General features: G+C 37.2%; 1 protein-coding gene across 1 annotated transcript; it reads right to left on the bottom strand.

Moving 5' to 3' along the window:
• Positions 1-4,362: 4,362 nt before the first annotated feature.
• Positions 4,363-9,295, bottom strand: LOC142337470 (uncharacterized). The gene is made up of 4 exons (XM_075386712.1): positions 8,497-9,295; positions 7,094-7,272; positions 5,975-6,143; positions 4,363-5,252 (listed from the first exon to the last, which is right to left on the bottom strand). Exons 1-4 carry the CDS (start codon positions 9,155-9,157, stop codon positions 4,450-4,452), a joined length of 1,812 nt encoding a protein of 603 aa, XP_075242827.1. The 5' UTR covers positions 9,158-9,295; the 3' UTR covers positions 4,363-4,449.
• Between the last annotated feature and the right edge of the window lie 1,461 nt (positions 9,296-10,756).

The following is a 10,756-nucleotide window of genomic DNA, read 5'->3' on the forward strand; positions in this document are numbered from 1 at the left end:
TAGAACTAACCCTGAGTAAACTTGATTAAATTGATTTGTCTCTCAGGCACATCTGAACCACTTTAGTGAAAACTTGAAATGGGAAAAACGCATGCGAGGAAAACTCATGAAAGCTTATGAGACTTTCATTTTTTTGCGGCATAATGGACCTGTCAACACCTCTAATAATGTAAAATTCCATATCTTCAGCTCCAGTGTTGTCAATTTTACTCCTGATCACAGATATGGTTTGCCAATATGAAATGATTTTGATTGATGGAGAAACTGAAGGTCAAAGGACTTAAATGATGCTTTGATTGTAGACTTGATTTCAAGCGGCTGCTCGTGATGTCCACATCTTTAATAATATCCTACGCATTGATCGAGCGAGACATCGGCCTATTTTATCAGTATCCGGATCTTTTCCGTTTAAGCCCCTCAGCTTAGTGGTGCATATTGTTTGCACCCCCAGACGCACGTGTCATATTTTGCATAATGATCTACTATTGATGACACGTACTCAGTAACTGGTGGTCTCAAACGGAAAAGACCCCAGTATCCTTAACGAGAGGAGCTGCATAAACTTTGACAACCATTTCAGCTATCAAAGGTCTTCACGCACGCATCGGAGTAATTCGACAAAGAAAATGCATGCCAGTTTTGTAAGGAAGAAGCTTACATCAAAATGGTTCTTCAGTCTGACTTAGGCATCATTGTTTAAATTTTTGATACCTATAGCTTTCGTTTTTTTCAAACAAAAGTTTTGTTAACTTGTGCAATGGGAAATATGGCTTGCATAATAGTTGTTCTTGGGCAATAAAGTGCCGCTGTGGATTTTTTACAAGCTAAATTGTTTTCGATACTAATTTCAATGCTGAATTTCAGTTTTTATTAGTCTTGAATCGTATGTTAATTATTATATTTTGCTGTGTTCTGACAAATACCACACTATGGTGAATTGAAGCCTTGGTCTCTCTCACACACACTTTTTTTACTGATTATTACCACACGGTTTTTTATCAAAATCCAAGGCGAAGCCGATTTGTTATGATAACTTCGAGGGCGATAACAACCGTGTGGTAATTTTTTAATCAACACCTGTTGCGATCATGTTTGTTTTTTTAGACTACATAATTATCAAACTGTTTCCATCATTAGACTACGAGTTTGTCACCACTCGTTTATCACCACTGTTTACTTAGTAACAGTGGCGATAACAGAGTGTGATTAACTCGTAGTGTAATGCTGAAGTGTTTTTCCAGTGTCGATCGGGCATTAAAATTTATTACACTGGCATTTTATTTAACTGCTATTATCTCAACATGTGTTGATTAAAGAACATTGACTTCTGCTTCCGAAAGTCATGCTTTAATATACAGCGCTATGCTTTTTTCTATTGTATAAAAGTTATGCTCTGGTAACAAAGTGAAAATGTCATTTGATTTTGAGAATTTTATTCACCTTAATAGTTCTCTCTGCTTCTTCTAATCCTCCCCCCAACCACCCACGCTAAGGTCAAAAAGTGTGAGCAGCTCCTTTGGAGCTTTATTTGTTTTATGAGTACGGTTCAGCGAAACTGCTGAGAGATGGATATATGCGGCAGTAATTCATTGTTTGAAGAGCAAATTTCGACCACGTTCTTTTCCTTAGTTTGAGACTAATTTGTAAAACAAATACAAGCATTAATAAAGATAATTTAATTTTTTCTTTAAAATAATTCTTTTCAACTAAATTCTTAAAATCAAAACCAATCACTATTTAATAGTTTTTATCTCCACATCTTATTATCTGCCACATTTAATTATCTCCGCCTCTTACGTTAATATACACAGAAAAAGTTTCACATTTTGATGATACTGATTTAATTACTGGTTGTTTAAGCACTAGAAAGAAAATTTTGCTATTTAATTTGTAAGTGCAGAATCCGTTCCCTTTTGAGAGCAATAAAATGCTCATACTGGTTTGCAAAATCTTCGTTTTTGTTTGCCTTTTCCGAATAGTTCTCCGTAACCAAAAATTATTAATATAGAAAAAAATATAATGGAGCTCCAATGATAGTAAAAATTAAAATGATCAATTACCTCATTGGAATGTGTCTATCATATAATTTTACCGCATCTCCAGCTAATCACTAAGATCAGCATTCTTTTCTAAAATCCCAAAAATAAACGGTTTTTCAACTTAAGTTGAACGCTTTCAAAGTCTCAATGAAACGTTGACCACGTGTTCTGACTTTTTTTTTTACAAAAATTGTGAATTTATTAAAAATTGGAAAGACTCAATTAGGTCCGATAGTTTCGTCACTATTCTCGACTAACAACTTGATAAATTAAGTGCAATCAGTTGATTCGCACTAATAAAGGTTGAGCAGCTGTATGTCCACTTAAAAGCTGACGACAAATTTGAGAGGATTGTATCACTTACTGATAGTTGCAGTAACTTGGAATTAAACACGGAAGAGTATTTTTTCAGTGAAAACTTTTTTTTCGCTGCATGCTGGCTTTTTTGCACATGCTACATGCTTGGAAGTAGCGCTGAGTTTCTGTTTAAATTTCACTTTTGAATTGTCTCCCTGAAATTTTGATTTGAGCAACTTCTGAAAAGCATAGAGTTTCATGTTTGTCGTTTTTTAATGATTTAAAATTTTTTTCGACGAGTGCCAAGATTGATTCCAGTGCATTAACTCTTGCTATTTTTGTACAGTTTTTATTCTTGTTTTTTGAATGTTCGGTTTTGTTGCAAGTGCAGAAGAATTGTTTGCTCCTCGATTTAAATTGAGAAATTATTAATGGTTTCTGTGTTTTACCTGTCTGTTATTTTTTCGCTCCATTTGAGAGCAAATCAACGCTTGCTTCGATTCAGCTAGTACTTTTATTTACAGTGAATACAAAAATTCAATGTGCATTCTTCCTACTGAGTTTCTTTCTTATTGTTAGAAAAAACAACTAGAGGATTTTTTGTGACAAAATAGTCAGTGTTTTTTAGAAAGTTGCTGTAAAGTTTTTGCTCTTGCACGTAAAAATGAGATTTCACATTAATCAATTTAATTCGCAGTTCTATGTCTTTTGCACTCAATATACCCGAAGATATCAGGATTCATAAGAAATTTTAATTTGAGTTATTGAATAAATTTGCAAAATCCAATTAAAGTCATCGAAGGGTTGTCCAATTGATCTCGACTAATTGCTCTTGAACGAAGTTCATAGCAATTATTGTAAACGTGTTGGTCTTTTTTTATGCAAATTTTCCGCTTGACCATTTTGCGCTTTTCTTTTAGAACATTTTTGACTTCGCAAGTGACTTTTTCATGCTTTCGTTATTCAATTTTGAGTGATCTCTATTGCTCTCACACCGAAGTAAAGCTTGTTGCTAATATAAATTGGTTGCAGCAAATGAAAAAGAAGTGTCGCATGGCCCAGTGAGCAGTGCATTGGGCTAGGTATCGGGAGGTCAATGTTTCGAATCCCTGGGTGGTCGAAAAATTTTCTATCAGCGTGTCGTTCAAGAGCAATTCTCATTGTTGTCAGACATTAGTTGGTTGATGTTTTAAATTGACATCGGCTTAAAATTATGCCGATCGGAAAAAATGCAATCGAAGATAGGAAGTTGATACAAATCTATTTAGAAATCGACGACCTAGAACCCTCAACTTTTACCGAAGAAGTTTGCGCGGGTAGTTTCCTTCTATGCCCCCCACCAGCTCGTTTTGCACCCCCAGTTACAGAGTACGTACCATTACAGTAAATCATTGTTTGGGCGTGCAAATGATATGCACTCACTACGGTGTTGGGGCACAAACGGAAAAGATCCTATTTTTGATTTTTCTGATCAACCGCAATTATACATTAGCATAAAGCGCGCTATTAGCGTTCTTAATTTTTTGCCGATTTTGAGTATGACCGATATAGTTTTAATTGAAAGCGGCCGGCATGGCCATAAAAGCTCACATGATGTTAAGGCTACAAATTCTTCTGTTAAAAGTAAAGCTATGCACGAAAAATTCTTTGAGAGAAAAAACGATTTGATAAATAAAAATAAATATTAAAAAGTGTAATTGGCCAACTACATTTAAGTAAGCTTAATGAGAGTGAGCCAGTCGACTGGTGTCATATACAGTTTAATGCTTAAATTGGAAATTTATCCGCAGTTTTTTTTAACTCAAAGCATAAACACAAACTGAAACTGCTTTCATCTAAAATTAAACGGGTAAACAAATTGCATGAAGCTCTTAGTAATCAGTCGCTAAGAGCAATAAACTATTTCATGCAATACTTCGTAGGCAACCATTCTATCTACCTTTAAATACAAAATTAACCCAATAAGTAACTACCACCAATTAAGGTACTCTAAATTTTTTGGGTAATATTAAGTGTAATAGGTTGCTTAAGAAGAGAGCGGGCATCATAACAAAGCTAGGGGGGGGGGGGGGGGGGGTTGGAAAGCAGTTCCTGAAAAAATGTCATGATCACTTCAGTACGTTACGATATGATCAATAATAGACCACGAATTAGTTCCGTGTCCTGTCGAGTGAACAGAGTTGTGATTGGCGAAGTTAGTCAGGCTATCGCTGTGATTGGTCGAGAAGAATCCGTGATGCCCATTGGCTGACGAAGGGTGAGTCAGGAAGTGAGAGTTGAAGTTTGCTGAGGCGGAACCTGAAATGTCGGATCCGGTCGCAATCGTGTAATTTGGACTCGAAATCGGGTTTTGTGCAGTCGAGACATGGGAAAGAGTTGTCTCTCGTTGTGAAGTCGTGAGTTGCAAGTCGTTTCCTGTCATAGGCTCCAGTTTTGGCATTGAGATGTTCGGAAGCAACGAAGAGGCAGAATTCGTCGACCCGAGAGCTGCAAGCTGTGGCACAGAAGTTGGCGGTACTGCGCTGTGATTGGTCGCCGAGGATGCGTAGAGGTCGAACGAGTTCATGGGTTCCATTGGGTTGATTCCCGAGTAAATACCGCCTGTGTTAGGTTGTGTGGGCACATAGAAATTGTGTGCATCTGGCCGATAGCTCGAATAGTCGAAAGAAAGTCCGTAATTACTGGGTCGGTGTGTTGATAAATATCCGTCCGTTGAGACGTTGTAACTGGGGCTGGTTCCAAAAGATTTGAGAGGACTTTTCAAGTCTGGGTAGGGCGAAAACGGGGTGATAGGGTTTGTAAGAGACCGGGGTGATATGAAGGTCATTAGACTGTTGCCTCCTCTTGCTGTACTCTTTTCACAGTCTTTGCTCAGAATCACTTTTTCATTTTTAGACCGACGTCCAAGTTTGATTGCTGAAATTGAAAAACTCAAATCAAAGGCAAGAACAAAACGTCATGGCTTACTAAAAAGGGAAAGTTTTCATATAAACGGAGCTTTTCATTTTGTGCCCCCTGTCACCTCTGCTTTATGGGTGCATATTTATGCCCCCCCCCCCCCCTCAAGCGCAAGCACACGTACCATAATATTACCTAATGTTTTAATATATGTAATCGCATGGGCTCTGAAAATGGGGGGATGCAAAATGTACGGGGGGCACAAATGGAAAAGATCTGGAAAAACTTTCAAAAATTGAATATAATCGACAGAGAAAATTACCAGTTGAATATTCAAAACTATGGCAGCAGATTCACTATATGTTCAAGTATGGTTAGGTCACTTTTGTGAAATCACAAAAACTTGTGGCATTAATTGAGCAGTTCCAGATGTCAACCAGTATTTTTATGTGATCATCAGAACACGATCAACGTTCTGAAGGCCACGTTGAGGCAGTTCCGGACATTTATCAGAACCGTTCATTCAGGAACCCCCCCCCCCCCCCCCCATCACCACCACCACCAGAATCTACCCAGAAAAAAAACTATTCTTGCCAAGCGGACTGTTATCGGTCAATGGATGTTTTTTATCTATTTTTTCCAGAGCAAAACCGAAAAACGTGTAACTCGACATTGAATGAGAACATCTCATATATCAAGCAATTGAACCCCATTTAATTGAATAGGAATTGATCACTCACAATCTCTGGACATTCCGGCAGCGAGACACTTCCTGTACCTGCAAGACCTGCAGCTGTTCCTGGATGCCACATTTATCTCACACTTCTGGTCTCTGTTGCATGTCAAAGGGGTGCTCTTGCTGTCGGAGTTGCTTGTGACTCCATCGCGATGATTTCGTTTGAAGAAACCCTGTCAAAATAAATACATTCGTTTCAACCCCCAGTTATAATATAACCCCCGTAGAATTTCCAAATTACTTGTTCCACCTGGATTGATATCGAATCGTTATCTTGCAAATTTCTGGTTGATGTTTCCAGAATCATGCTAAAAATCAATAATTTTGCATGAATCTGGCAAGATTGTCAGGATCGATTTTCTGAATAATTTTAGCACAATCTTGCAAGATAACCATTTGGTCTTGCGCAGGTGTGGTGAATCGGCTAACACGCTAAGGGGTGGTTAAGGAGATAGTTTGTTAGAGGTCCCTAAGCCCGAAATCTTTGCTTTTGTTGTTAAATGCACAGCGGTGGGTTGTTGCACTTTCAAAGTAAATAATTTCTCCAATATTTGCACAAGCTATATGCCGACAATACTCAACTTATAACAGCGCTTGTTATCCTAAAGTTTTCTTTTATAATTACGATTGGTCTTTTATAATTATGGAAAGGGCCAAAGACGTTCAAATGTTATAATTTTACATAATGCAGGTTGACCGACCTTGGAAAACTTGGTAAGGCCGTAGTAGGGCACCATATAAGTCTTAGAAGAAAATGAAGAAAAAAATATAAGCCCACAAAGGAAACATGGGCTGGCACCACAGTTAAGAGTGAGTTGACTAGTAGCTGTGTTGGGGGGGGGGGGGGGGGGTTTACTTAAAAAATGAATCCAACAAAATTTCTCTCGTATTATAATCTAGAAGTGATCTTATCTTTTTCTATTGATGATCTCTAATATATGTATTACAGTATCCCCCGTATTACATTATACAGTGCCCAGATTTGTGAACCAACTTTTAGTAGTAAAACTCAATTCATTTTTAAACGATGATTTTATTGCTCAAACGGGCAATTGCTTTATCAGTATCCGCGAAAAAAATACCAGCTTAGGAAGCTTATTTTTGTTTCCAAATATTTTCCTACCTTGCACCCTTCGCAGGTTAGCACCCCGAAGTGTACCCCAGAGGCATAGTCCCCACACACTTTGCACTGTTCTGGCTCCCCCACAGCTGGGGTGTGATGGGCACCAGTGACACCTGGCAGCACCCCTCCTGTGGCTGCTAGCCCACCTGTGTCGAATGCAGAGGAGAAATCGGTAGCTCCTAAAAGAATAAAATTGGTCAACTCTTTGCAATTGTTGCCCAGTCTGACCCAAAAAATAAATCGCCCTCGATCATTTTCATCATGATGAGGTTTCATTCGCATTAAGGGTATGAGATTTATAGAGAGAAAGATTTGCAGTACTTTTGGAAATGGTTAAGAAGTACGCGCAGAACTCAAATTTTTTAATAATTATTTAATTATCAAAAATTTTAAAATTTCCAATTTGTTCTGCATAATTGTAGACTAATATAACATAAGTACTACTAAATCCGTATCGAGAACAGTAAAGAACTTTTATAGGACAGTGCCCAAAAACTGAATGGTTATGCAACTGAATGAAAATCTAAATTTTCATTGATAGAAGACGTCTTGAAAAACTTCAGTGAAATCTAAATCAATTTACTCGTGATTAGGAAATAATAAACCAGTTCGAAGGAACAGTTTATAAATATGTTATCAATATTCATCTTTTGTAATCATGTTATACGGTCGAATTTGTAAGTAAGTTATGCTGCCTAAGAAGATTTAAAGATTTAAATGGAAGAAGAAAGAAATATATCTAAACAAGCAAAAACTCAAACAGAAAATTCAAGTTTTCAATTGAGATAATTACATGCAGTGTCAAAAACTGAGCTCTTCGGATGAAAGTTTGCAAATCAATCAACAAAGCAATCAATTAAATAGGTTAACAAAATATTTGATAGACTTTATTAAATTTCTATAATAAGTTTGTATTTGTTACTTTGCTTATTATTTATGAAATCACTAGTAGATAGAGCTATCGTTCCAAAACTGCAAATTAATTTTGGCGTTACGAAATGTATTATAACCTAAATTTTTCTCTTCAAGTCAGTTTTGGACAGTCAGTTAAAAAGTTTTTTGTGTGTCAATGAAACCAATACTATCAAAAACGCTAACCCAACAAATTAAATTTCCAAAAGAAAATTGGTTGTCACAAACTTTTATTGGTTGCTCTCAGTCTAAGAGATTTAGTCACAAACTAGCGAACACGTGATATTTTTCGAAGCAGATCATGCACTTTCCACTAATATTCCGTTGTAAAGATGAGCAAAAACAAAAGAGCACGTACTTGAACACTTGAGAGGTCTTTTAGAAGTTTGACTGGTAAGACAAAAACTAGGTTTTGGAAGTTTGACAGGGTCAAATTGACCAATTTTAATTCATAACTATAAAAATTGCTTTAATTTTTAAGATTCATATACCTGGGTAAAAATAGTAATAAGGCGTGTTTCGGTAAGCATAGGCCGCGGCCGCCGCAACCGACGCTGCACCACCCGAAGTCGGGCTATCGCAACCACCCGTAACACCTGATCCGAGACCTCCATTCGGACCTCCGAAAGCCGATGCCGAAACGAGGGGCGAGGCAGTAACCAAACTAGAAGCTGGGGCTAAAATGTCTACAGGTGCCGCGGATGCAGCTAACGGGTTGTTAAGGGGGTGGTGGGCTAACGACGACAATCCTCCGCTAATTCCCGGGGGAGTTGAAAGTTCTGACTGATGTCCCAGAGCGCCTCCATGAATTCCGTGGGATAAAAAGAGGGATGTATCTGTTGTCAGCGACGGTGGGGGTAATGTGGTGGGGGTAAAAGTGCTGTTTGAATTTAAAGGGCTTGGGTGATGGGGGTTTGAGTTTACCCCGGGTAGGGATTGAAGTGTTAAAGGGATGTTACAATTGGAAGCGATGGAATTAGTAGTGAGGCTAGACCTCGATTTGTATTTTCGAACAAGTGATGAAAAAGAAGAATCGTGGTTAGTGTTTAAAGTTGTGCTGTAATGGTAACTGTTATTTGAGATGTTTGTAGCAGTGTTTGATATGCTGCTGTTGTTGCTACCGCTACTGTTGCAATTACTAGGTTGCTGCATCGTTTCTCTTCTAATTTTGGGGAACAATTTAAGAAGCGGATCCAGTTTTTTAATGGGTAAATAAAACCACTGGCCCACTATTACTAAAACGCAACGTGCGTCGAATATTTTCAACCTCAATCACAAATCGGCTGCCGTTTCTTGTCTCAACAGCTCGCTTTTATAACTACTCTCAGTTATAACTGTAAATTTATCAATGTTTATAATGTACAAAGTATTACAATCAATAGTTTATTTCGAAAAAGTAGATTTCTGTGTCATGATCTGCTTTCGAGTCTATTCGCGACAAATGTTGCTAAATGCTCTTTTCCTAAAGTTTTGAGCGAGGCTCGATTTATGCCGAGATAGAGAGCTCAAGTGTTGAACAGAAAAAACTAGAGCAAATTTTATATTGTTAGTAAACTTTTCTCTTGAGCTAAAGTTGAATCTAAAATGACAGAAGGGGTCTTGTTGATAAGAAAACTTTTGTCAATGTAGTTAAAATCGAGAAGGATTAATTCAGTGGGATAAAAAGATGAAATTTAGGTAGAAATGAGGTCAAAAAATGAAGTGGGGGGAGGGGGGAGTTAATTAGCATATCGTTTGATATTTTAATTGCGTGTGATGTAACTACGCTATGACAAAAGGGTCTTGGAGTAACCGGGTTTCTGGGAAGATGAGAAAACTATTTTGTTCCCCGATTTTTCCTCAGAAAAAGGTCACTTAGCTTAGCAATGTAATTGTTTTCCTCCTAGCTCAAATGCTCATTCCATTCCTACTCTAATCCCCCTCTAAACAATAAAAAACAAATGTAAACAATTATAAACTACATATACTTATTGAATGCAGAAAATTTTGGGCTATTGGAAAGGAAAAATCGATTAATCCGTGTAACTTTTGTGATAAGTTGGTTATATTCCAAAATTTTGTCTGAGTGTGAGTTAATTTGAACAAAAGCACCTTAAAAACCGCTGTGTGAATTTGCTAACTAGTAATTTCAAATATAACATTAGTTAATCGTTTAATATCTTTTGTAAAAAATACCCGCAGTTGTTGCGCTTCATTTGATTCGCGATCGTCAGTGTTCGAAAAATAGATACTAACTCATAATACATTCGACAAAAAACCCTCATTAACATATGGCTTAATATGAAACCAAGGAATTTACTGCAACAATTGTTAATTAGCCAGTCGATGGAATTATCAAAATTGAAGATGGAATTTAGATCAATAGCTTTAATTGAACATTAATTGAGACTCGTGAATCAAGTCTCAAATAAACTCATACACTGAAAATTCTCTAATTTTTATTGTGTGACGTCATTCTTTAAAAATTGAAAAAACTTGAATCTTAAATAGAGCTGAGAACAACAAGCATCATACACACCTCTTCCACTGCAATGTCCCGCGACCCACCCCCCCCCCCCCCCCTCCACACCTCCTATAAAAAGCCCTTAGTGAAATGCCACAAAAAATCAAATAATTTTAATTATAGGCAGTTAATTATAGTCAGTTAATCAAATCCGTTTAATTCGAGTTTCAAAATTCGCTTGTGAACATTTTACAAAAAGTGTGCAATTTTTACAAAAAGGCCCCACGTTTCGTAGACTGTTTATTTGT

The sequence above is a fragment of the Convolutriloba macropyga genome, chromosome 4 (genome assembly GCF_964194025.1).
Source record: "Convolutriloba macropyga chromosome 4, txConMacr16.3, whole genome shotgun sequence".
Taxonomy (NCBI): domain Eukaryota; kingdom Metazoa; phylum Xenacoelomorpha; order Acoela; family Convolutidae; genus Convolutriloba; species Convolutriloba macropyga.

Excerpts from the sequence above, each read along its gene's own strand:
- LOC142337470 (XM_075386712.1), bottom strand. The coding sequence starts at position 9,157 with ATGCAGCAACCTAGTAATTGCAACAGTAGCGGTAGCAACAACAGCAGC. Across the intron at positions 7,273-8,496 it reads TTATTACTATTTTTACCCAG|GAGCTACCGATTTCTCCTCT; the intron begins GTATATGAATCT and ends TTATTCTTTTAG. Across the intron at positions 6,144-7,093 it reads TAACCTGCGAAGGGTGCAAG|GGTTTCTTCAAACGAAATCA; the intron begins GTAGGAAAATAT and ends TTATTTTGACAG.